The 23,579-nt window shown below is 38.8% G+C and overlaps 4 protein-coding genes and 1 long non-coding RNA gene across 14 annotated transcripts in view; 2 read left to right on the top strand and 3 right to left on the bottom strand.

Annotated features, from left to right (window-relative positions):
* The window catches only part of bpnt1 (bisphosphate nucleotidase 1), a 29,774-nt gene that overhangs the window by 1,405 nt on the left and 4,790 nt on the right, over positions 1-23,579 (bottom strand). Inside the window, exons 1-10 of one of the 5 annotated variants that reach the window (XM_031322249.2) lie at positions 20,612-20,618; positions 13,966-13,970; positions 3,564-3,685; positions 3,298-3,402; positions 3,047-3,154; positions 2,886-2,934; positions 1,438-1,521; positions 1,111-1,202; positions 836-1,033; positions 142-247 (exon numbers count right to left, since the gene is read on the bottom strand). In XM_031322249.2, coding sequence (XP_031178109.1) covers positions 142-247; positions 836-1,033; positions 1,111-1,202; positions 1,438-1,521; positions 2,886-2,934; positions 3,047-3,154; positions 3,298-3,402; positions 3,564-3,683 — 862 coding nt within the window. In that variant the 5' untranslated portion in view covers positions 3,684-3,685; positions 13,966-13,970; positions 20,612-20,618. Of the gene's footprint in view, positions 1-141; positions 248-835; positions 1,034-1,110; positions 1,203-1,437; positions 1,522-2,885; positions 2,935-3,046; positions 3,155-3,297; positions 3,403-3,563; positions 3,686-4,458; positions 4,745-13,965; positions 13,971-20,611; positions 20,619-23,579 lie in introns of those variants that run through there. The other 4 variants (XM_031322246.2, XM_031322247.2, XM_031322245.2 and 1 more) reach the window with 4 other exon arrangements.
* saysd1 (SAYSVFN motif domain containing 1) lies at positions 5,698-7,452 on the bottom strand. Its single transcript, XM_031322253.2, has 2 exons — positions 7,216-7,452; positions 5,698-6,176 (listed from the first exon to the last, which is right to left on the bottom strand). Exons 1-2 carry the CDS (start codon positions 7,396-7,398, stop codon positions 5,853-5,855), a joined length of 507 nt encoding a protein of 168 aa, XP_031178113.1. The 5' UTR covers positions 7,399-7,452; the 3' UTR covers positions 5,698-5,852.
* On the top strand, positions 7,520-10,425 carry grcc10 (gene rich cluster, C10 gene). Of its 2 annotated transcripts, XR_004895914.1 has the most exons (5): positions 7,520-7,770; positions 8,619-8,672; positions 8,968-9,144; positions 9,617-9,853; positions 9,895-10,425. XR_004895914.1 is itself a non-coding variant. In XM_031322254.2 (4 exons), the coding sequence occupies exons 1-4, from the start codon at positions 7,695-7,697 to the stop codon at positions 9,754-9,756; spliced, it is 447 nt and encodes a 148-aa protein (XP_031178114.1). In that variant the 5' UTR covers positions 7,520-7,694; the 3' UTR covers positions 9,757-10,425. The 2 variants fall into 2 exon arrangements, 1 of the variants encoding a protein (XP_031178114.1); XM_031322254.2 differs by having other exon boundaries at positions 9,617-10,425.
* LOC116066275 (cytospin-A-like) lies at positions 10,467-18,893 on the bottom strand. Of its 5 annotated transcripts, none has more exons than XM_031322241.2 (12): positions 18,364-18,891; positions 17,223-17,337; positions 14,887-15,348; positions 14,133-14,206; positions 13,144-13,763; positions 12,974-13,061; positions 12,763-12,838; positions 12,628-12,664; positions 12,233-12,329; positions 11,975-12,106; positions 11,463-11,522; positions 10,467-11,358 (listed from the first exon to the last, which is right to left on the bottom strand). In XM_031322241.2, the coding sequence occupies exons 2-12, from the start codon at positions 17,260-17,262 to the stop codon at positions 11,269-11,271; spliced, it is 1,776 nt and encodes a 591-aa protein (XP_031178101.1). In that variant the 5' UTR covers positions 17,263-17,337; positions 18,364-18,891; the 3' UTR covers positions 10,467-11,268. The 5 variants fall into 5 exon arrangements, with proteins under 5 accessions (XP_031178101.1, XP_031178103.1, XP_035851375.1 ...); XM_031322243.2 differs by having other exon boundaries at positions 11,975-12,091; positions 18,364-18,889; XM_035995482.1 differs by having other exon boundaries at positions 10,467-11,522; positions 18,364-18,893.
* Positions 15,693-16,818, top strand: LOC118493867. Its single transcript, XR_004895915.1, has 2 exons — positions 15,693-15,834; positions 15,998-16,818. It is a non-coding gene; the product is annotated as an uncharacterized LOC118493867 (long non-coding RNA).

Below are 23,579 nucleotides of genomic sequence, written 5' to 3'. Positions count from 1 at the left end.
TTTAGACACAGAAATCTTAAATTTTAACCTATAGATGCATGACCATAAAATATACTGGTTAAAAACCTTTTATAGCTTGTACAGGGACACATGTATGCGTTTTAAAACATCACCTGCTGCAACAGAATTGATGGTTTTTACCTCCAACAGCATGCAGAATGGCTTCAGGAGCACAGGTGTCCCACTTCTTGCACCCTGGACTGGCGAAGACATAAGCAGAAGCTTTTCCTTCAACAAGCTGGATTATCTGCAGAGAGATGATTTGTTTAAAAAAAACCATCAACAGGCTCTTTTACTGATGTACTGGTAGTGTTATAGCTATAAAACATCTTTATCTCTTGTCATGAGACTCCAGGTTCCCTGTCCACTTTAGCAGACTCCCCATTCAGTTTGGGGTTAATGACAAAACAAAGGCTTTGAGCTACAGTAAGCATTTAACATTTGCAGCATAAGGTCACTTAGTAAATAATACATTTTCCATCAAAGTGCTGGATAAGGTTTTTAAACATTGACATGTCCAATCCCCCCTCCCCCAAAAAACAGCAAAAATAGCTTACATGCTTTGTGTTGGTCTAGTTTAGATTTTTTTACACCATCACTGATTTATGTTCACAAAAAGAAATGCTTAATACCACAAACACAGGGCCCTGCTTTACCAGCACATACTGATCTAAAGCTTTCAGAGATTCTTGTGATGGCAGATGTTAGGAGTAGAAAAAGTTCAAGTTTTAGCTCAAAGTTAGCTTTCAATTATTTCAGAAACATGACCAGGCTTGCTGCTTTGTGTACAAGTCATCCCTACACAAGACCCCAGTTAACTCTGAATCCACCTCACCTTGTTCCCAGCACCCCCCACTTTTATAACTTCATGAGGCTCCATGGCGTTTACACAGTCTGTTACCAGCTTGTTGCTATGGGAACGTGTGGTGGTGACGATGCGTCTGTCACCTGGAACTTCCTGCAGCTGAAATCCAAAAGCGCCCAATCCCAGCATTCCCCACATGGTTCTTCCTAAAGATGCTCCTGCTCCAAGCTGACGAGGAAAAGGTTTGAATTAACCAGTGACAGCTGTTAGGACACGGCTACAAGTTCATTTAGTTTGTTCTGTACCTGGTAGTTGTAGAAAGGCTGGTTGATGACACCTGCAATAGCTCTGCCTTCGTATGCAATACCAATAAGCACTGTCACATTATCCAGGAGCCCTTTAATCCGAAAATAGCAGGATGTTAGCTGGAAGCCATTTGATGCTATCAATTTTAATGCACTTTAGGTCATAAGCAAATATTTGTGATGTGGTCAGCTACATGTAAGTGTCATTATGGAAATGACATGCTAGACAGAAAGAAAATGACAGGAAGTTATAGTGAGGCTTCCTTGTTGATGCAGAATAACTATATTATACACTGCCAGGGTTAATCTTTCTATCAGTTTCCATACAGAGAGCTGTGCTGTGAGGCCGAGAGGTGTCCGACCCTTTGTTTGGTATCTGGGCCTCAGTTTGGTGATGGTGACACCTCGACGCTGGGGTCAGCAGAGAGAGAGAAAGAGAGACACACACAGGTAGACAGCAGAAGCAAGGATACACAAAGAAGTGAAAGAAAAGGGTAAATAATAGTGAAGCTCTGAGAGCTTAAAGCCAGAAAGCAACCCAACGAATCGGTGCACAGGAAACATTTTAAAGCCAAATAACAAATATTTCAATTAAAGGCTATCTAGCATAAGAGGTTGTGTTCACTGCCAGAATATAATGAAAGGATGAATCATTTATCACATTCTACAATGTCCGCAGAAAATACTTGTTTCTGCTTGTTGCTTAGAAAAACATTTTTAAAGTAAACGGTTTAACCACTATTGTTAATCTGCGCTGACTGATGATATTTAGTGATGGACAAATCAGACTTTTTCTGTCCAGATTCTAATACTTGGACTCTGCTACCCACCAATACAGAGTACTGATCTGATACCAGTGATCTATTTTCCCCACTAATTTTAAATCTGTACCACACTGAAACAGATTTGTCACTTTTATGTTAAGTAACATGATGTAAGGGATTGTTGCGGCCCTAAAAACTGAGTGAACAGTCCGACGAGACTGAATCAATGTAACCAATAGCAGAAACCTGCATTGACATTGATGGAGTTACTGTCCCGTCAGTCCGATACCCCATCAGCTTAATAAGGTCAGTATCGGCATCCCTAGTAAATCTGAAACTGTTATCATAGTAGTTAACTAACCTAAATATTGCTTAAATAAATAAAAATAATAATAACTACAATAATAACTACAGACTTTGTCTTTGTAACATAACATAAATGTCATACACTCAGAGGCTCAACCTCATTCATTTTTTCATTACAATGGCAAACTTTTTTTGTGCAGCGCATTGACTTATTTTTACAAGGTGTCATAACTTATTATTAACAATAACTAATAATAAAATATACTTAATAATGATATTACACTATTAGTCAGTATAATTATTACCTGATCAGTTAAAAAATGTCACAACCCTATCAATAGTACCTATGTAAAAAAAAAAAAGTGATGTGATGCTGTGCCTTTATTATCTAGTAAATGATTATTATAACAGCTTTAATTACACTTTTATATTTACTTTTTCTTACTACTACATCATACGCTGCTGCTGACTTTAAAAATAAAAGACTAATAGACAAGGTTCAGGGTTAGCTTGGATGCAGTGATAACACGTTGCAGAGCCAGAATGTGGTAGCTACTGCATGTACAAGCGGGTGGAGTTACCTTAGGGCTAAGTGTATTTGTTCAGTGAGTTTCTCACAATAATGTCTCAGCATACATTGAAGAATTTGCACTTAACACACACCCACAGGCAGATCTTTTAAAGAAGCATATGTGAAGAGCTTACCTTCAGTATATTCCTTTGTGCCATCGAGGGGATCAACCCACACAACTAGCTGATATTCAGAAAAAAAAAACACTCAGAAGAAGTACATTTATGTATATACAACCGTACTGCTCCTCTTTATAACAATTATGATAACCCTAACTGATACTATTGATGGTTACCTCCTCCTCTTTCAGCCCGCTATATTCCGCTGGACACGTCTTCTGGAGGATTTCCTCTGAGTGGCCGCCCTCAATGAGATCTTCTTTTATCTCCTCAGCTGGAAGCTCCTAATAAACAAGTTAGACACATGATAATCAGTCTTTCACTCTCTTTCTAAAAAAAGCCAAATACTAGAATAATCTTGTATGGGTGTGTTTGTCTATGGACCTAATTTTAACAACACACTAAACAAAGAGTCTAATGTGCTCACCTCTTCTCCAATGATGGTGATTTTGGGGAAATGTCTGGACAGTGACGCACAAATGCTCTGCTGTGCCAGTCTGTCTGCCAGCGTCTGCAGATCATTAGCTCCAGTCTGTGCAGTGGAGCATGGAGGAAAGGATTAAAACAATTCATTTCAGACTATTCCCTGTATTATAAATTGCCTTAAATATCCACAGCAGGTCAGTATGAGTGTTGTTTAATGTGTCCATCTGGGACAAGATATATATGCCAAATATTAATTCCCACTCCCACCTTTTCCACAATGCCAAGTTCTCCACTGTGAAGGACCTTCCTCACAATGGCCCCAGCCTTTTCAGCCACAGTGTGGGCAGAGGCCACTAGCCGCATGACCACAGCAGGACTTCCAGACATTGCTGATAGAAAGTTGTTGGACAGTTGTTAGTGGACACATTCTAAATCAGGGGTCACCAACCTTTTAGAAACTGAGAGCTACTTCATGGTTACTGAGTCATACGAAGGGCTACCAGTTTGATACACTCTTCTGAAATAACAAATTTGCTCAGTTTCCCTTTAGTTATATATGATTATTAATGATACTCATCTATGTGAAGACACTGATTACGTTAATGATTTCTCACAATAATTATCAACAATGACTTAACAAGGTGGGAAACAGATAATGTCAATATTCAATTTTAATTTTTAGAACAGGCCTGAGGGCTACTCATGTGGTCCTTGGGGGCTACCTGGTGCCCGCGGGCACCGTGTTGGTGACCCCTGTTCTAAATCATGACCAAAACCTAAATGTACAGCCTCTAGAGTTAGCACTGAAAGTGAGATGATGACCATGCACTATGTCCAAAAGTATATCTTTCAATAGATTGATCTGCAGACCCAATTCGTCTTAAAACTTAAACATATGACTCTTCTGTGAATACTTTACAGAAAGTGGACAATGAAAAGCAAGTGGCAAAGACTGGATTCACCTTACCACTTCACAAAATGAGCTTTGTCATACACAACGTATGTGTATGATTTGTATTTATTTTTACAGCAATTCGGCTAGCTAACGTTAGTTAAAATAGCTTGTAAACAGGCAATGAGCAGCTAACATCTGCTCGTCCGGCTAATTAGCTATCAATAACCATCAGGTAGAAAAGAAGTGGTGGTGATATGTGTTAAATACTTACTGATGATGACGGTGGTGGTAATACAGCCGAAATGAATTGACAAGACAGTTAACTACCCACACAAATAGTGAGCTCATACGTCCACGAGTAAGCTAATGCAGCTAGCAAGATAGGTTGTCCTGACATTCGGTAACACCTGCTAACTTAACTAATGATACTTTCAACACAAATTACTAGGACGCTAACAACGGCTCAAATATATTAGTGATCATAAATAAAACGAGGGTGCGTTGGTCTTTTTGGTCCTCGCTAAACACAAAAACAAATCCAATCTGCATGGGTCAACGGCGCAGTCTACGGCTTTTAAGCAAATGCGGAAGTAGATGGGAGTGAAGCATCTCGCTCGCTTACGCTTTGTCGATAAAAGTTGTTCTCGCTGTTATGGAGGAAATATTTATTCATACACGCTGTGGGTCCATATGTCTATGGGTCCAAGTTTCATTTTAGTAAAGGGGACAGATACTTGCTATACATTTTGTTTGATTAACTTTCCTTTTTAACCACACACACACATACACATATATATATATACACATATATATATATATATATATATATATATATATATATATATATATATATATATATATATACACACACATACATATATATATATATATGTATATATATATATATATATATATATATATATATATATATATATACACACATACACATATATATATATATGTATATATATATATATATATATATATATATATATATATATATACATACATATATATATATATATATATACATATATATATATATATATATATATATATACACATATATATATACATATATACATATATATATATATATATATATATATATACAATAATATATATATATATATATATATACATACACATATACATATATATATATATATATATATATATATATATAGCCATCTGTTTCACTCCTAAATACCATTCCCACATTTTCTACTAAACCCACATTCTTCTTCTTTGGATTTACGGCAGACTGGACACTGCGGTGGCGTATTGCTGCCATAGACTGTTAATATTACAGTCAATGATTGCTGCCCAAACCCACATTGATCAATACAGGAAATGGAAGTAAAGGTTCAAAATGAAACAGATTTTAAGGAAAATGTCATCTGTTATATTGTGCACTAAGAGGTACTTTGATATGGCATATCCCTCTCCCACAACATTAAGTGATGATACTATTATACTGCTTAAAAAAAGAAACAGAAAAAGGAATGCAACTGTAAGTAGACCAATCTCAATTTAATGTGTGAAATAATACATTGAAATTACTACTGTGTAAGTCCCTGTATTTTCTTGAATAACGTTAACATTTTTGATAGACCAAAAATATCTGAATATTTAATACAAATGTGCAAATCACAAGCGCTTCATATGTTGGCCAGAGGTCTGTAACCCATCTCTCCCTCCAGCTGCTCTGCAGTGAGAGAGCCCAGCAGAGGCTGACAGTCTGGATTAAAGACAGAATAAGCGCTCAGTTCTCCGGGCTCGCGGTCAGCTGGGCTACGGAGTCCCTCATAGAGCCAGTAGAAGAGGGAGATGACGAAGAAAGGCAGGCCAAACTCCAGTTCAGCAAACAGACCGAGCAGCACCAGCCACAGCAGCACTTTAAGCAAAGTAAGGTTTGAGAAGACAAGTTGTCTCGAAGACAGCCATCTTCCCAGAGCGTTGTCCAGCAGCCAATCACTACTGTCCTGCAGCAGAGAAGACACAACAGCAGGTTCAATAAGCTCAATAAGCATTTATTTAAACATCACAGGCATACTGCTTACAGTGTGTCTGGGCACAAAACAGGCCTCCCTCTACTGGGTGCCCACATGAAAGGAGATTATAGGCGTTTTCAGTTAAGAGCAAAGGACTTGTTACTCGCTCGAGTACTGTAGTCCGATACATTTCAAACTACACCCATTATAGACCGACTAGTATTGAGAAGAACTCTCCAGAAGCACTGCATCAATCACTCACTGGTCTATGCAGTCCATAAATAATGGAGTCAGATGCTGTACTGTGGAAGTTAACCTTCCATTAAATATCAAGTTGTTCGAAACAAGAGGGACTTTTAGAGTATTATTGAGTGACGTGATTGGTTATTGATTACATTTGACCTTACTTTGTTTTTACCAGGATTCATTGTGGATATATTTTTCTGGTTCAGTTAGTAGCTACTGATATACATTGGCATTTAACGATGTTATTGTGTAATCTAATGTTACATGTAAAGCTGGAACAGTTAATTACTGAATTGATGTCAAATGTACAGCTTAGGTTAAATATGAGGGTTTTCTAATTTTATATGTGTTATATTACTGTAAATTTAATACATTTGGGTTTTGGGGTGTTGTCAGACAAAAACAAGCAATCTGAAGATATTACTTTGGGTTCTGGGTAGTTATGATGGGCATTGGACATTTTATAGAACAAATAATAATTAAATGAAAAACAAATTATCATAATGGACATATTAATCAATGATGAAATTATTGGTTAGTTGGTTACATATTTTGTGTCTTTTAACAACTTTGGGACGTGTGTTTTGTATGTTATCTCTTAGATCTAGTATTTTCTGTAGCTCCATAAATAAAATAAAAGTCTTAGATGTGTCACAACTGCAGTGAACAGCAGTAATGATTGATCAGTAATAATTCAGAAAACATTTAATCAGAAAGTTAATGATCTTGTGACCTGTTCAAACAGAAATCCAGCTGTCACGTGATAAACTGAGTGATGTCTTACCTTCCTTGGAGAGCTCTGACTTAAAGCTCTGATGTCTTCTGTCTGTTGACTGTCAGTTGTTGGTGTTGTTTCTGTCTGATCAGCTGTGTCCGCTGCACTGCACTGTGGACCAGCACTCTTATCCTTTTTCACAGTATTTTCAGCCTGTCGTCTGGCTCTGAACTCTGCCAGCTTCTGCTCCATCGATCAACCCAAGCAGCTCCTTTACACTGACGTTATTATTATGAGGTGTACGTGGCAAAAGAGCCGCTAGTACAACTCATTTACTTAAACTTCTTTATATCAGCGTTGCTTCAACAAAGCTTAACATAATATCAACTGCAATTACGTTGACTGTCATTCACTTTAACATCAACTTTAAAACCATTTTAGAAATATTTCATTATGCTATACTTAGCGAGACGTTTGTTTACCTTTTTACTTCCGCGTCTATCTGAAAGAAGGAAGTCGTGTCGCAAAAAGCTTTCAATTGTCGTAGAATGCGTCGTTTTCCAGTTGATTGGCTGATTTCCACAGGTCTGCTACAAGCTAGGTTGTGTTTTTTTCTCATTAGTGGTGAGTTTTCAAACCTCTACACTTTAATGTTTAGTGGTTAATCCTGTCGTGAATATATGTGTTTTAGCTGTTGGTAACCTTAGCTAAGCTAACGTTACAGTCAAAGATATCGATAGAGAGAACAAACGGCCAATGGTTCAGACATTGAACCAACGTCCAGCTCATCAGCACAACCAAAATGTTCTTTATGTTGTCATTGTGGAAGACTAGCTAGCTAGCTAGTTAACGTTAGTTCGGTTAACTAACTTTAGTGAGACTTAAACGATACATAGATAGATAGCATCATCTTACAGCAGGTTTCTAGCATTCAAGTTTAGGACCTTTTAACGTAATTCCAACAACTAACGTTAACTTAGCTAGCTACCTAAAAGACCACACTGTCTTACAACATCATTCTAACATTCATTATAACGTTAGAACTAAGATAAGATAGATTGTATTGTTACACAGCATCCGTGTCTATAGATCATCAGTGTTGGATATAGCTACCAGTGATATTTATGAATTAAATATTATTGTATCAGTAAAAAAAATGGCCATTAATATCAATGCCTAAGATGACATCTTCAGATTGCTTGTTTTTCCAAATAAATTCAGTATACAATGATGAAGAGCAGAGAAAAGCAGCAAAAATCATCACAGTGAAGAGCGAAGACTTGTGATTTGGCAGGTTTGCTTAAAAAAACGACTGAAACGATTAATTATCAAAATAGATGAATTGATTAATTTCGATCGACTAATCAACTAATACCTGTAGCTCTATAACTAAGGTGACTTCATTTTCATCTTCCATCTAGTTTTACTTTCTGTTCATATGTAGCCTACATGTTGTTCTCTTTTCTCTCCAGACATGGCCTCAGCTCCAGCACAGCAGCCCACCCTCACTGTTGAGCAGACCAGAGGTGAGGAGAACTGTTTATATTGTGTTAAGTTTACATTTTCTAGCTTTTCTGGTCTTTCTTATGTGCCCCACATCATTATTGCTGAATAAATATTGGACAAACGGCATGTCAAACTGTCTGATGTATGTTTGTGTCTGTGGGGTTGTTGCGTGTGCCTTTGAAGCACATTGAGTTAACTTGTATTTCCAAGATCCTGTCTTTACATGCTACATAAAAGAAATCTACTTGCTTTGCAGTTAACATACATGCTGTAGAAGTGGAGCAGCTACTGATGTTTTGTTTGTTTCTTCCACAGTGGTACTGAGTGAGGTGATCCAGGCCTTCTCAGTACCAGAAAACGCTGCAAGGATGGAGGAGGCTCGAGAAAGTTCCTGCAACGACATGGGCAAAATGCTGCAGCTTGTGCTGCCTGTTGCCACCCAGATTCAACAAGAGGTTATCAAAGCTTACGGCTTCAACAATGAAGGAGAAGGTAAGCATAAGGCAGCATTAAATTCTAGGCCTAACGTCGAGATTTACTTTAGGGCTAGAAAACACTGATGTGTCATGCAGAAAGGACCTTATAGCGCCATCATCTAAAGGGGAATATCGTGCCATAGATTTGAACTTCTAGGAACTCTAGAATGTATGTAGAATTTATGTTATTCACTAGAGTTCAGCCATATATTGATATAACATTGATGTCATGATTTGAAAGTTAATATTGTCTGGGATTTGGTTATTGTACAGTTAAATGACCCAATCTGTTCAAGCTGAGTGAAATTAATACATTACTGTAAATGTTTGTGTATGAATATCGGACAAGTGACAAAACAACCCACAATAATTTCACATTTTATCAAAACATATGTAGATATTTAGGTACTGTACTCACAAAGACTGCATGTCCTTCAGAGTAGATGACACATTTGATCACATTGATCTTGGCTCTGCTTCACTTTCAGGTGTCCTAAAATTTGCCAGATTGGTGAAGATGTATGAAACTCAAGACCCTGAGATTGCAGCCATGTCAGTTAAACTGAAGTCTCTCCTCCTGCCACCACTGTCAACACCACCTATAGGAGGCGCCATTCCAGCTTCATAGGGCTTCTTCAGTCAATAGTCAACTGCAAGGTTACTTTCATCTAATGCTTTGGATCAACATGAACATACTGCGATCTTGTCTATCATCTACTTTTCTTGAGAACTCTCTTACTCAATACACTAATACGTTCCAACAAAGATGAAACTCATGCCTTAGCTACATTAAGGTTTCATTTAAAACATCCTTGCTAAACTGTTAAATTATTGCTTTTTAAATGTTTCAGTATTTATTTGTTACAAGGTTACATTATGACCATTTTCTTATGTTACTGAACCTTATACACCTTTCCTTTAAAGCCTCTGAACACCCATACAAGTGATTTCAGTTATTCTGGCTGATCAGACCTCTGCTCAGGTGGAAGTTGGGCCAGAGCTCAGATTTTATTTATTAGATCACAAATCTTTTCTACCAATAAGAAGGATAAAGCTGCCATATCAGGTGCAACAACACTAACAGGAGACTCAGGAAGATGTCCATAATTCTATACACACAATCCTGGGAAGAGGTCCAATCAGCCAGATTAACTAAAACAAAAAACCTGTGTGGGTGTTCAGGGCCTTTTACCATCTTTTGTTTGTTTTTTAAATAATTTTTATTATACCATTTTTATATGCTGTCAGATGTATCAAATGCCATTCTTTTGTTATATATTAAACATTTTTCTGTGAATCTGTGTGGTATTAATAGAGAAAATGTAGGGGGAAAATGACTTCCTTATACATAACTTTATTATTGCAATAGTGCTTTGGCAACAACATCGTCATATGTTTACCATGTTAGAAATACTGAAGCGCTTTACACACATTTTCATATATACTTTTCTTCAAAAGGCAACTTCCCTTAGACGGGTAACTGTAGCATTTTAGGTTAAAACATCACTTTTCTAACATAACATCTGCATTCATGTCTGCCCCTTTCTTTGTTTTGTGGTTTTAGGTTTGGGTGCATGCAGACATGATGACATTGTATAACAGAGGTTGATGATAAAAATAACTCTTAGTCAAGATAAATAAAACTTAAAAATGCCCCAGATTCTGAAATCATCCACTTAAACACAAAAATATAACAATAACACAAATTGACAATCAAAGTGCTCATTTTTTGAAAAGGAAAACAGTGCAAAACCAGTGCACCCAGCACCCAGTAACAAAATTAAAAGTAATTGATGAGCAGGTGTTCATATTCCTGTACTTAAAAAGAAAAAAAAAGAAAGTGACAAATCTTTTGGTGTCTTGTGCATCATCACCCGGTAGCTATTTGGATCTGAATAGTGTGAACTGTATGTAGAAAATTAAAAATACTGCAAAGTTTAGTACCCATCTGGGTCATTTCTGTGTGAAGGACATTGTATTGATACATAAAATCCCGTCAAGGTCTAATATTGCCCACACATTTTAAATCCTGGCTATTCTGGGTTCATTATGAGTAGAGCTCCTTCTTGTGGGGAACAGTCTCAGTCCTTCAGTCACAATGATCGAACCAGGCACAATAACAAGACGATAGGAAACAACGTCACATCTCAAAGTGGCGGAAAACGCTTTCGACATAACCCAGGACCCTCTGCCAGTCCGGCCCATCTGCCTTCAGCATCTCCTCCACTGTCTGTCACACAGTTAACATGTAAAGATAAGATTATACGACCAGTGGACACAGCTGTTTAAGTTGCACAATTGTTCTTTACAAATGTGTTGAGAAAAATGTCTCACAAGTGTGGCTGTAATTCCCACGCCCTCTCCTGTCTTAAAAGCAAGGTCCAGATTTTCCTTCTGTAAAAACATTTGAGTCAGAAGCAGCCGTTACATCATCAGGTGCACAGTTTTACAGACATACCTTATAGTCATGGATTCTTGTAAAAGAACCAAAAAAATCCAGTACACTGTCGACCACTTCTACTTGCTTTATTAACGATATTTTGGTCCTCAGACCTTTGTCGTGTTTAATAAAGTGAGTACAAGAGATTTTTGGTTCTTTCACAGGAGTGACTTTCTGTAGTACACAAATTTAGACTTGATTGTTAACCGGTATGCTAGTTTTATGAGTGTAGAGATCAGTATTTGTAACTTGATATCTGATATGTTTTTTTTTTCTTCTTTTCTGTCTCTGTAAAAGCTTTTGAGACTTGTGCTTAAGTCAAAAGTCTTTGTAAATAAAATGATTAAAACAATCTGCTCATAGCATGCGTTTCCTTTGTTTTGAGAACCAACAGCAATGGTTTTACCTTGTCTGCTCGGTTGAGGGTGTCGTACGGGATGTGAGTTGGTAAATACGTGTGATAAACAGCGCAGAATGCCAAGCCGTCCTCCCAGCTGCTGCTGAAGTTTGTGATCTCAATATTCTGCCACAAAACATACTTGATGAAGACAAAATATAACTGGTAAAAGGGTATTTTTGTTGCCCAGCCTGAATTCCTCTTAATCTTTACAGATTGTGACGAATTTCAAAATATTTCAATAATGGTGACATCCTGCTGTCTTACCTTATAACCTTGGGTACGATTCTGGCACCAGCGCAGCAAGGAGTTTCTCCTGGAGCCGCCATGACGCCTCAGCAGAGCACTGAAACCATCCTGAGGTCTGGGAAGGCAAGAAAATCTTTCATTACAGTTTTAAGAATAACTTAATTTGCTACCTAATTATACAGCAAAGCATTAAACCACATATAAGGAGATTAAAGAATAGAGCAAGTGCTTCTTTCTGCAGATTCAAATGTGCAAAAGGTTCAAACGGAGCTTGTGATTAAATGTGATTTCATGGTTGATTTGACTCATTCATGGTAAACATTTATCAGCCTTTCCATCTCTTTTACACACAGACTTCAATGTCTGTTGAGCTGTCAATATCAATAAAGAAGAAGGGCCTAATGGTTACTTACTTGATGGAATCTGAGCTTTGTTCCTCATCCTGCTTTCCTGCGATACAAAAATGCAGCCATGGTCATACGACTGTACACTTCCTAAGCGGTCTAAAAGAACATAAAGGTGGTTTGGTGCTGTAGGTTTAAACTTACCTGGGTAAAAGCTGGACCAGCTGTCCTGCCGCTGTAAAATGCGGTCCATCCTTCTCCGTTTTGGTGGCTCTTCTTTCTGGAAAGGTTTAGAGACTGATTTTACAAATGCCTAATGTGATCCCACAATAATATTAGTGTTTCCCCAGATATCCATCCATATAATCATGATAGTTTAAAGAACATTTTCATATCAATTCAACGAGTGTTGTACCTTGCATAGCGGCAGTGTTGTGCTAGTGTTTTTTGAGGTCCCATTTTGGCTGGAGGAATCAGTTGGGAGTGGGAGACGAGAGAGACTCCTAAAAGAAATTTTTGCATGTTTTAAAATACGGTCTTCTGTAAACAGGGGTGAATGTGTTGTGAGTGTTCACGTAGACTCACCAAGATCTTTCAGACAGCATCACAATCCTCCTTGGATCTCTCACTTTCTTCTCCAGCACAGCCAAACTACGAATGTATCCCTCTGCCACCCCTTTCCCTGTCAGCAGCACGCTCCCTGATCCATTTGCCTCCTCAGGATCATGACCCGCAACTTGAACATCCACCTCTTGATTTGTTTCATTCTCATCCTCTTGCTTTTCAACATTTTTAGCTTCAGTGTCGGCTTCAACTTCCCTGGGTTTTTCCTCCAACACCTCCTGTATTTCCTCCTGCTGCTGCTTCCCCTCAGAGTCTTGTCTCTCTGCCTGTTCATCCCAATCGGTTGTGTCTTTCACCCTGCATGCGTTCCTCAGAGTGTCCAGCTCGGCTCGCTCCTGCTGCTGCTGCAGGGTGAGTTCAGTCAGTTTACAGCAGATGTCTCTGTGCTCAACCCTCAGACTCTCCAGCTCTCCGTCCTTTTCCTGCTGTCTGCTGAGGGCCTGAGCCAGCTGCTCCTCCACGGCCCTGTGGCTCTCCTGGAGCAAACCCAGAGCCTGCTCCGACTCGACCCGCAGCCGGTCGGCCACAGACACCGCAACCTGCAAGTCACACTGGAACTGATGCCACTCCAACCTCTCTGTCTGCCATGGAAGGACAAAAGAAGGAAAAACAAATGGAAAACAAACACTGATCTGAATTTAAAAGCTGAAAGTTGTCGATGTAGTTTTTGGTGTGCTCTAGAGTCCTGGATATTACTGGTGCCTTTGATCTCTTAACATTTGAATATTTGTTTAATTTCAAGTACTCTAAGGCGAGTAATTTATGTAACCTTTTGACCACAACCTTGGCTATTTGGAAATGAATGGTATAGTGATGTCACATTTATAGATAGTTATAAGGCAAAAATTCCAAATTCCTTTGTCTAAAAAGTTGCGTCTCCATTGCACAGCAAATAAATGTTTGTGAGATTCAGGCCTAAGGGTGTCATGTGACCTGCAGTGCCAACTCACCCTGAGTGTCTCCCTCAGTGTGTCTACCTCCTCAACCAGCTCCTCTCTCTCTGTTATCAAGTGCCTGAGCAGCTCTGAAAAACAAGTTTAACATAAAAAGCACACAAGGTTGAATGAAAATAGATTTAAAAGTCTGACAACTGCAATTAGGATAGGTCATTCATTCGTTATTTACTCAAGACCAACATATAGCACACTTTTATGAAATCTTGAATAAAACAGGATGATGCTAGAATGGATGGTCCGGAGAGACGGGTGATGGCAGGACCTGCCTCTCATTGGCTAGTACTCATTGCGTTTGTTGGTAAGGTTTGGGCATGAGAAGTGAGATTAGTTAAGGTTAGGGTAAGAATACCAGGGTTTGACCATTTCTTCTTTTATTTGCAAGCAAATACTACATCACTGTAGATCCTCTCTAAATTTTTTCCTCCTACCTTGTCAATTTACTTCATCCATCTGCTGCATTAATTCAGTAGTGCAAAAACATCAGCATCCTTGTTGCATTACTAAATCAGATGAATTTAAGTAAATGCAAAGAATCACAGCTACAGTTTTCAATTCAAGTTTTTCTAAGTTATCAATAATCTGTAAGCAAGACAAGACTTTCAAGACTTGTTCATATTTGTTAGCACAATTTACTTTAAGTAAAAAGGCAGAGACACATTTTGCATTTTTTTCTGATCACAAACAGAGGTCAGCAACAGTTTACTTAAAAGTGTCTAAGAAAACAAAACAGTAAAGATGGAGGACCTACCTACTGCTCCTGTGGTAACATCTGTGTTGGGGGTCAGGCCTAGCGAGGCCCTGTAGTGCTCTATCAGACTAAGTAAAACCAGGGTCATCTCCTCTCCGGCTCTCTCTGCTGCAGCCTGCGGCTCCAGTCCACTATCCCGCTCCAGCCAGCTCTGCTCTGAAGGTGATCCTCTGGATGGAGGCAGGGACGTCGGGCTGCCCGCTGCCTTCCCATGCCTCACTGCTACATCGCTCACATTTGTCTCTGAGGTGATGCTGTCTATGCTTATCACAGCCCATTCTGTGGGAGCAGGCAGTTTCTGTGTCCAGTCTGTGAATGGAGAGATTGTGGAGGGAGTGGTGCTGCCGGCTGGTGATGGCGTCTGTGCCTTACTGGAGGAAGCTGCAGAGGATAAGGCCATGGCAGTCAGCTCTGCCTCTGAGGGCGTGGTTGGAGCTGTGTGGAAGAAATCTAAAGGAGAACCTAATCGAGGGAAATAAATTGTAAAACAGATGGGGAGCAAAAGAACATCAGAGAGATAAAAGAGAAAAAAAATGACTGTCCTGAGCTTAAAATCATCTAAGTTAAAAAAAAAAAAAAAAAAGTCTGCTGAATGCAAAGCCCCCCTCTTCTTTTCCTCGTTGCAGATGTAAGCACTGCTCCCTTATTTACTGTCCTGGGCTCACTGATGCAGCAAAAAGCCTATGCTGCCAGTGTCTTGGCAGGAAAACACTCACACTGTTCCCCAATGTGGCAAGATCCAGGAGGAGAGGCGATTTTACCCTGATCTACTATCTCACAGCTGCTCTCACTGCCACCACAAAGCGATTACATTCATCATCAGGGCCTCTGAAAAACATTTTTAAAAAGGAGTTTAGAGTGGTGATTTTTTTTTTTTTTTTTTTTTTTTTTTTTAAAAGCAGTTTGGCTTGGCTTCTGTATCCTGAAATATCATCTCAAGTGTCACCGGTCAGTGAAAAATAAGCTTTGTGATTTTTATGTTGTTGGCAGTATGCCGTTTATGGTGCTGCACACTTGTTATAAACAGATTTCGGCAGGCTACAAGGATCTCCACCTTATTCAACTCAGATCTTTTCATGCTTCCCCTCCTTGTCCTTGTGTTGTGCTGCAGGATTCTGCAGACTCATCATTTCCTTGGCAGCAGCATGATGTAGTCTGCTCAGCTATAGCATTGGAGCTATTCTCATCCTCTAGCCTGAGCCTACTTCCTGCATACTGACAGCCAAAAGAGGGAAACAAGGGGCAGCATTTTAAACAGCTGGAAGTGAGAATTAAACTGAGCAAGCGGGAGAATGAATGCCCTCAGTAAGAAGGCTGCACAGGGCAATTTCACACATTAGCCGAGCCAAATGACAGCTGCACAGTGATGCTTTGAACTGAAGGATACTGAAGGCATGAGAGAGGTGAAAGATCTGACATTGCTCGTTCTAACTTTCTCTGCATCCTCTGGGATATAGTTTGTATTATTTCACAGCAAAGTTCTGATTCATCACTTCCGGTGTGCCAAGAGAGGTTTCTGTGATCATACAGTAACTGACAACAGAATGTTTTTTAGACCAAAAGGGTACATCTATAAAGTGTCAGTCAGTGGACATGTGATGCTCACCTCTACAGCAGCCCCACTTTGTGATTCAGCCTTGTAAACTTGTCCTTGAGTATACAATTACACAAAAATTAAACATTTCGGCTTTCTTCCATCAGTATTGTCTAATTCCTGCTTAATCGGCATGCTTCAGTTCAGAACATGCTTTGTGCTGCCTTTGCACTATATCAGTGTGCTTTAAGTAAACAAAAGCATATGTTGAATGGTCTTTGTCTTTACATTTTCTTAGAATTAGGGGGATGTAATGACACATCACTGCACTCACCATTGTTTGTGCTGAAGCCAGTAAAATCTGCTATTCCAATTGAAATAAACTGATTCACACAATAGTATTCTGAAGTTGTCAATATTCTGTATGTATGATTTTTGCATTTTCATTCTTTTGTAATGTAGAAGAGTAACAAGTACAAACGTTTCAGCTGATGCCTTCCTCAGTGTAAAGGCTCTAGCTACTCTTCAGCATCACAAAAATAATCGTTTTACAAAGTTCTGATTGCAAACTAGTTTATTTTCACTTTCTGTCTTGAAACCAGGAAGAAAATATTCCCTCAAAAAGGTCTGTCTTACATATAATAACCAGAAGGTGTAAATTCGAGCATGTGTGAGAAAACTGGCCATGAGCAGTGCAGAAACTTAAACATTTATTCTCAATCACCTAGATTTCGAAAAGTGTATATATATATATAAAATAAGAAATAAAAATCAGCCATTGTTTGCCTTTGTCCTCAGGTACCTGTAGTGCCATGGTTGTCTCTGCCAGTCTGGTTACCCATGATCCAGCAGGGGTGGGTATCTGGATAGGCCAGTGTCCTTCACTGCATCCTCTGTTTTGTGAGGCCCACTGCTGTCTGGACAGGAGGGAATGAAGATAAATATTTCATGAATATGACTCACTACTGAACTCTTGATCAGCAGAACGAAAGGAGTGAAACATGTCAAGATAGAGCCTCACAAGACTTTTACTCAGGAAATATTTAGTGCAGAATCTTCTAAGCTTGGAGCCCAAACATCTCCCTAACATGGCAGCTGGGTTTCTATAAGATTACTGTTTCTTATAGAACATACTTCTACTATACCATTTGGACAGTAGCCTACAACAGTCACTGTCTGCAGTTTTGGTTGACCACCCCACAATGCTCTGTCAGATGTTTTTAAGGCCTACTCAAGATTTAAGGGCTGACAGTTAAACAGCTTTTACATACATTTGACATAAAGTAACAAATATGTTGATAAAAAAAATAAGCCACGGTTCTGTTAAAATGATAACATCCTTTTTAACAATTATACACTGGCTCTTCTGCAGTGTTGTGGCATTATATCATTTGTAACACATGGCCGATTCCCCTACAAAAAAACAAAACAAAACCTCATTAAATAATCTAGTAATTTAAGGTTGCCGTGGTTATTGAGAAAAGACACATACATTAAACGTCATAACTAACCTCAGGAAGATGTTGCTATCCCGAGGGGAATTCGGTATGCACATGATTTCCTATGACGCATTACATTTCAAAATAATCTATTTTTTCTGTTTTTTTACCACTGAGTCCATCTGCTGACTACTGGCCTCCGTAAAACATTTTACGTGGTATGAAGCTACCAAGGGAACTAACTCTAAAAACCAAGACTAATCAATCAAGGTGTTGCAAGTGAATTGTATGCCGTATTAACGAGTAATTTATATCAATGTGTAAACTTGTCTTGCTGTGCTACATATCCCCGCTTCCAAGGAGCCACGTTTTTTTCTCTCCAAAAAGAACAATCCCTATCGGGGCGGGTGATGTTATTTTGTCAAACTATTCTTACCGTGACATACGTTGCATCCAACCAACGACACTGCACACACCGTAACCTTCCAGTTTCATTGATCCTACCTGCTCAACCTGCCAGCTGGACGCCTTCCAGTTTGGTCCCCGGCTGTCCGGCGGGTTTCTTCTCCGAGTGTCTAGACCTCCCTGTCGGCGTTTTCTGCGTCCCGTCTCCCAAATCCCCCGAAGGACACTGTTCAAGTTACTGTAACAATCCTGTTTCCAGATATCCAATAGTCACCACACAGCTGCAGAAAGGCAGCCACCATCTATAACTTGAGTCCAATTCCCAATAATATCAAACTCTGCTTCTCCTTTAAATCCAATGCGACAAAAAGAGAAGGAGGCAGAAACAAACTGGTTGCGCAGCTGCACGTTGGATTGACGACATGAGTGTTGTTAATGTCATCATGCATGTTTGGAAAATGTTTTCACACAAAATAACGATTCAAAACAATAAATAATGTGACGTATATTTAATAAAATGTTTTTTCTGCTGAGAAAAAGAGCGGCGGGAAAGCAGCGCGAGGAAGCAGTCACACCTGGAGGCTAATTATCTTTAAATGCAGGTGTGGTGGCACGCAGCTAACAGATTAGGCCGAGAGCTTCAGGTGTGTTACGTCTCATAGCAGCTGTCAAAGCACATAAGATGTGAAAGAAAAAACAACCAAACAATTCAAGTAATCTTTAGCAGGTATGACTTTGCTAATCCAGGTAAGCAGGTCCAAAAGTTGGAGTCTGAACTGGGATTTCCAAGTGTCATTGAAGAGGTTCCAGTGGGTGCACCTGTTTCGTACTGGTCCATATTGGTCAGCATGAGGGGAGCTCTAACTGTACCACTATTGCATGCCATGTTGACTATTGAATGCAAAGCATAGTCATTGTATTATGGAGTGGAAATAAGATAACTGTACTGAATACCCTTATTATGTTTTGTACTCACAGGCTGACGAGCATCACTAAGACTAATAGATATCCTCTCTGTTTTCTAGTTTGTGTCAGCCAGAACAAATATTTCCAATAATGATACTTTAAATGGAAACCTAAATTCAATGGCAGAATCAAACAAGCAATTATACCAACCTTTAAACCAATTAACTCACACAGGACATGAGACTAACAGGTGTTTTTTTGTATAAAGAGTTAGGGTATATTTAACGTCACAATTCAAAGGAATTTATCCACATTGCAGATGAGACTGACAGGACAGATGTCAACTAATGTGAAGAAAACAAGTGAAATATAAAGTATAAGTTTAAATCTTTCCTGAGCCACATTTTCCTTGTGTTTGTCTTTTGGTTCATTTGACACATCACACAGTAATGTCACATTGCTACAGACAGCATAGTAGTGGCAGCAGAACTGCTGGATGAGTCATCGGATGAAAAAGTGTAGGACAAAGACAAAGAGGATGGAGGAATGCTATATGTGGGGGGAACTGTAATAGTGGAGAGACGATAGTAGTGTAATTCAAGTTGCCAAAGAAGCAAGAAAAAAATTCAGATAAGGTCTTGGTCATGTCATATTCGGACCAATAGAATTTGAATACAAACACATTAAATTGGTGCAGTAAAAACGACTTTATTTAGTGGTGGAAGAAGATCTTTTACTTAAAATTAGTATTTTAATCCATAATAATGAATCATACATTATTAGTTTGTATTTGAAAAGTAACGGAAGCTTTAAAATAAATGTAGTAAGGTAGAAAGCACAAATATTGGCTTCCAACATGTAGTACATAATGGAGTAGGCCATATAATACAGTAGGATAAAATAGAAATACCTCAAAACTGCACTTAAGTACAGTACTTAGTCGCGAGTAAATGTACTTACCATAGGTACATTCCACCACTGACTGTGTCTGTGTGTGTGTGGGTGTGTTCAGTTGAAATAAAAATCAACAGTAAGAAAGTCTGGACTGTTTCAGCACAATGGAGAGAGCCAGAGTGAGGCTGCTATGTAGAGTTTAGTGTCGAGTAGGCTACCTTTAAATGTTTCAGCACCATGGACAGAGCACGGTGAAGAAGATTGTCTCTGGCGCCCTCCAGTGACCAAAACCTAGTACTGACAGGAATAATGAAAGGCAATAACGTTTGGTTTTCCACTGTCTGTTTAATTATTTCAGTAAAGTAAAAGAACTATTAAGTATATTAAGTATAATTCACAAAGAAAAAATGTAAAGTTTATGTTGTCTTAATTCTTGCATGAAGTTACTTAGTTTAAGTATGCACTGTGATCATTCAAAAAGGTGGAGTTTGAGCTTTTCCCCTAACTCTTTCACAGTATTTTCTTTATTTCTTTATTATTCTTAGACAGTGGGTCTATGGGGAGTTTGGTCAATTTTTCTACTGCATACAGTAGAAATAACACTTAACGAAACACTTCAAAATGTTTGTGAAGGGTCAACTTTCTGTGAGTTATGTAAGCTTCATACACAATAACAGTGTTTTGGGAGTTTGTTTTCCTATTTATGCAAAATGTGTATACTATCATTATTGTCAATTTTCAACATATGCTGCAGTGTCTCAGACTTCTGATTTTCTTTCTTCTACCTTCCAGACACAAATCATTTTCATTCCATTTAACTAAAATGTACTTGCAGAGACATTTTGACTGAGCAGTGAACACTGTGTGTAAGTTTTCTTGTTGCGAAAGGTTGTAATCATTGTTAGAGTAATGTTATAAGGACTGATTGATTTTTACTGTGTACAATCTATTTGTGTCTGCAGTGTGAGCAAAGCTTTAGCGATTCAGGCAGTTTCTTTTGCTTCTGGCTGTTTTATGCACTGTACCCATGGTTTCTCAGTGACCTTTCCTGTACACCACACTGCAAAGATCAGTTTCTTAGCATCACAACTCAATCTCACCAGATTTCTTCACACTTATCCCACTCATTTTAATTACCATAAACATTGGCTCCAAAGCTTAAGGCACTTTGAAACAAAACTTTATTTTTCTGCAAACTTCCCTTTAGATAAGCAAATATTAAAAGATAATTTTTTATAATTATCAAGCTTGAGGAAGATGAGAAGGAACTTTTGTAAGTTCTGGGCTGATGTCTTCTCTAGGAGACAAAGAGAGGTACATTAGATTAGGGTGTGTTGGAGAAGACTGTCCCAGTCTGGATGTCAATTATGAGAACTATTTTTTAAAGAAATACACACTGAGCTTGTACTTTACCAGTACACTGCTGATAACAAACCCCACAGCAGCTGCCCAGTGACACAGCAGTGAGACACTGGCTTGTCATGAAGCTCTGCTGGAGTAAAGTGCAAGGACACTTGGGTCAACAGTAGTTGTTGAAGGACATCCTTTAAATATTACAAATTATTTCAATAAGATCTTCACGGGGTAAAATGTCAGTTATTTTAATCATCAGGCAGCACATGCAAAGTCAGTATCCACCTTTAAATCCCTTCTTAAAACTAATAATAACCTGCTCTTAACTAATTTTGAATTATTACATATGTTTTAATTATACTTTTTCGTTGTGGATTTTATTCCTTGTTTTACTGTAAAGCAATTTTTACTTTGATAATTAAAAGTACAATGTAAATTCAGTTAGTAATATTGAATAAGAAAATAAAAATAAACAGAGAGTAAAGGACATGAAACCTATGTGTGTTATTTTCTGTCTGTAAGTTTAGCTCATATGTGTAGGTCTGAAGTAGGCTAATATAGATGCAGTGATGTAATATTTAGGACATTTTATTTATAGCCTTCACAAACTACACTAAACTGGAACTTTTTGTTTTCCATTGTAAAAGCCACGTTTATTATTATTATTATTATTATTATTATTATTATTCACCAATTCACTTTGAATTGTGTAGGCTACGTCATGCTTATTTAATGTAGGCTGGCATCGATTCAAAAGAATGCTTTTACTTTTTAATACGTTTTTCTTCTTAACTTTGTATGTTAGGCTGTTGAGAAGTTACAGTACGTGTAACGTTAGTCTGTTTATTATTTATTATCAATATAAGTAGGCTATACTGTAGGTGCATACTTCGTAAAAATGGCGTCTGATATTGGCTGCCTTCATAAGCGGAGCTGTGCTATCAGTGACCACAACAACATCAGTGCATTATAATTCATCTCCAGAGAATGAAGTCTGCCGCTACATCAGGACTTGCGTCGGACAAGAAAACACATACAAGCCGCCGTCATCATGGGAAACTACGGCCGCTCTGTCGCAGCTGTTTCTAACGAACAACGCAATGAACATTTTCACGGCATCCAGGAGACATGATCGCCTTTCACTTATTAACCGCCCGTGTACTATCGAAGAAGAAGTGACCTTCTCTGAGGAGGAAGATGTCAGCGCTGAACAAGGTATGAGGGAAGATGAACGGTGTCGTGTTTGTGCATGAACCAAGCCTGCAGTAAAGCCTGTTGTTGTTATCTCAAGTGCACCAGGTCTGATGGAGGTTTGGGGGTCCTGACCAGCCAGGTGAATCCAGCGTGTCGCACCTGGTCAGACTGATAGAAGTGTAAATGATAGAAAGTTCTGCAGTGCATGGATGAGTCACTCGCTGAATGATTTTTTTTTTTTGCACTTGTAGGGTGTTTCCTGCACCAATCAATCACTGGATGATGCATGGTGTGTGGGTGAGGAGGTGTTGTGAGAATTAGAGTATATGTGTTTGGAGGTGGAGGGAGGGTGGAGGTGCCATTGAATCCATTGTGAATGCAGGGGACCCACAGTTTCTTCCTCAAGTTTCTTCTGTCTGTAAATGCCCACACGTTCCTATTGTGCTGCTCCCCTCCATTCAGTCTGTGTGTGTGTGTGTGTGTGTGTGTGTGTGTGTGTGTGTTCGTGTGTGTGTGTGTGTGTGTGTGTGTGTGTGTGTGTGTGTGTGTGTGTGTGTGTGTGCTTGGAGTGACTCAGCTGTATTGTACTATATCTGTCATCCATCTTTTCATCTGTCACAGGTGTTACCATGGCTACTACAGACTCACTGCTGTCTTTTCTTTGAGAAGGACTCAGGTAAGAAGTGGGAGGGGTGATCAAGTCACACATAATGAGGAGATGTCATTTACGCTAAAAGGTGGCTTCTTTTTGCTTTTCTTTTTATACATGTTGTATAATGGCTTTATAATAGCAGGGATCTGAAGGAATGACAGTGTTATGATGGAAGCTTCTTTGTTCTTTTCAAGTGATGAGTTTTCAGGAGTAGGATCAGTTGCCCTTGTAGCCAAAAACTGTATATATATCTTATTGCTATGTGCCATTGACCTCCATTCTTCGACCAAAAAGTATTTAAAAACACATCAATGTT

Source organism: Sander lucioperca, chromosome 19 (assembly GCF_008315115.2).
Source record: "Sander lucioperca isolate FBNREF2018 chromosome 19, SLUC_FBN_1.2, whole genome shotgun sequence".
Classification (NCBI taxonomy): domain Eukaryota; kingdom Metazoa; phylum Chordata; class Actinopteri; order Perciformes; family Percidae; genus Sander; species Sander lucioperca.
This window is presented reverse-complemented; position numbering and strand designations above follow the sequence as displayed.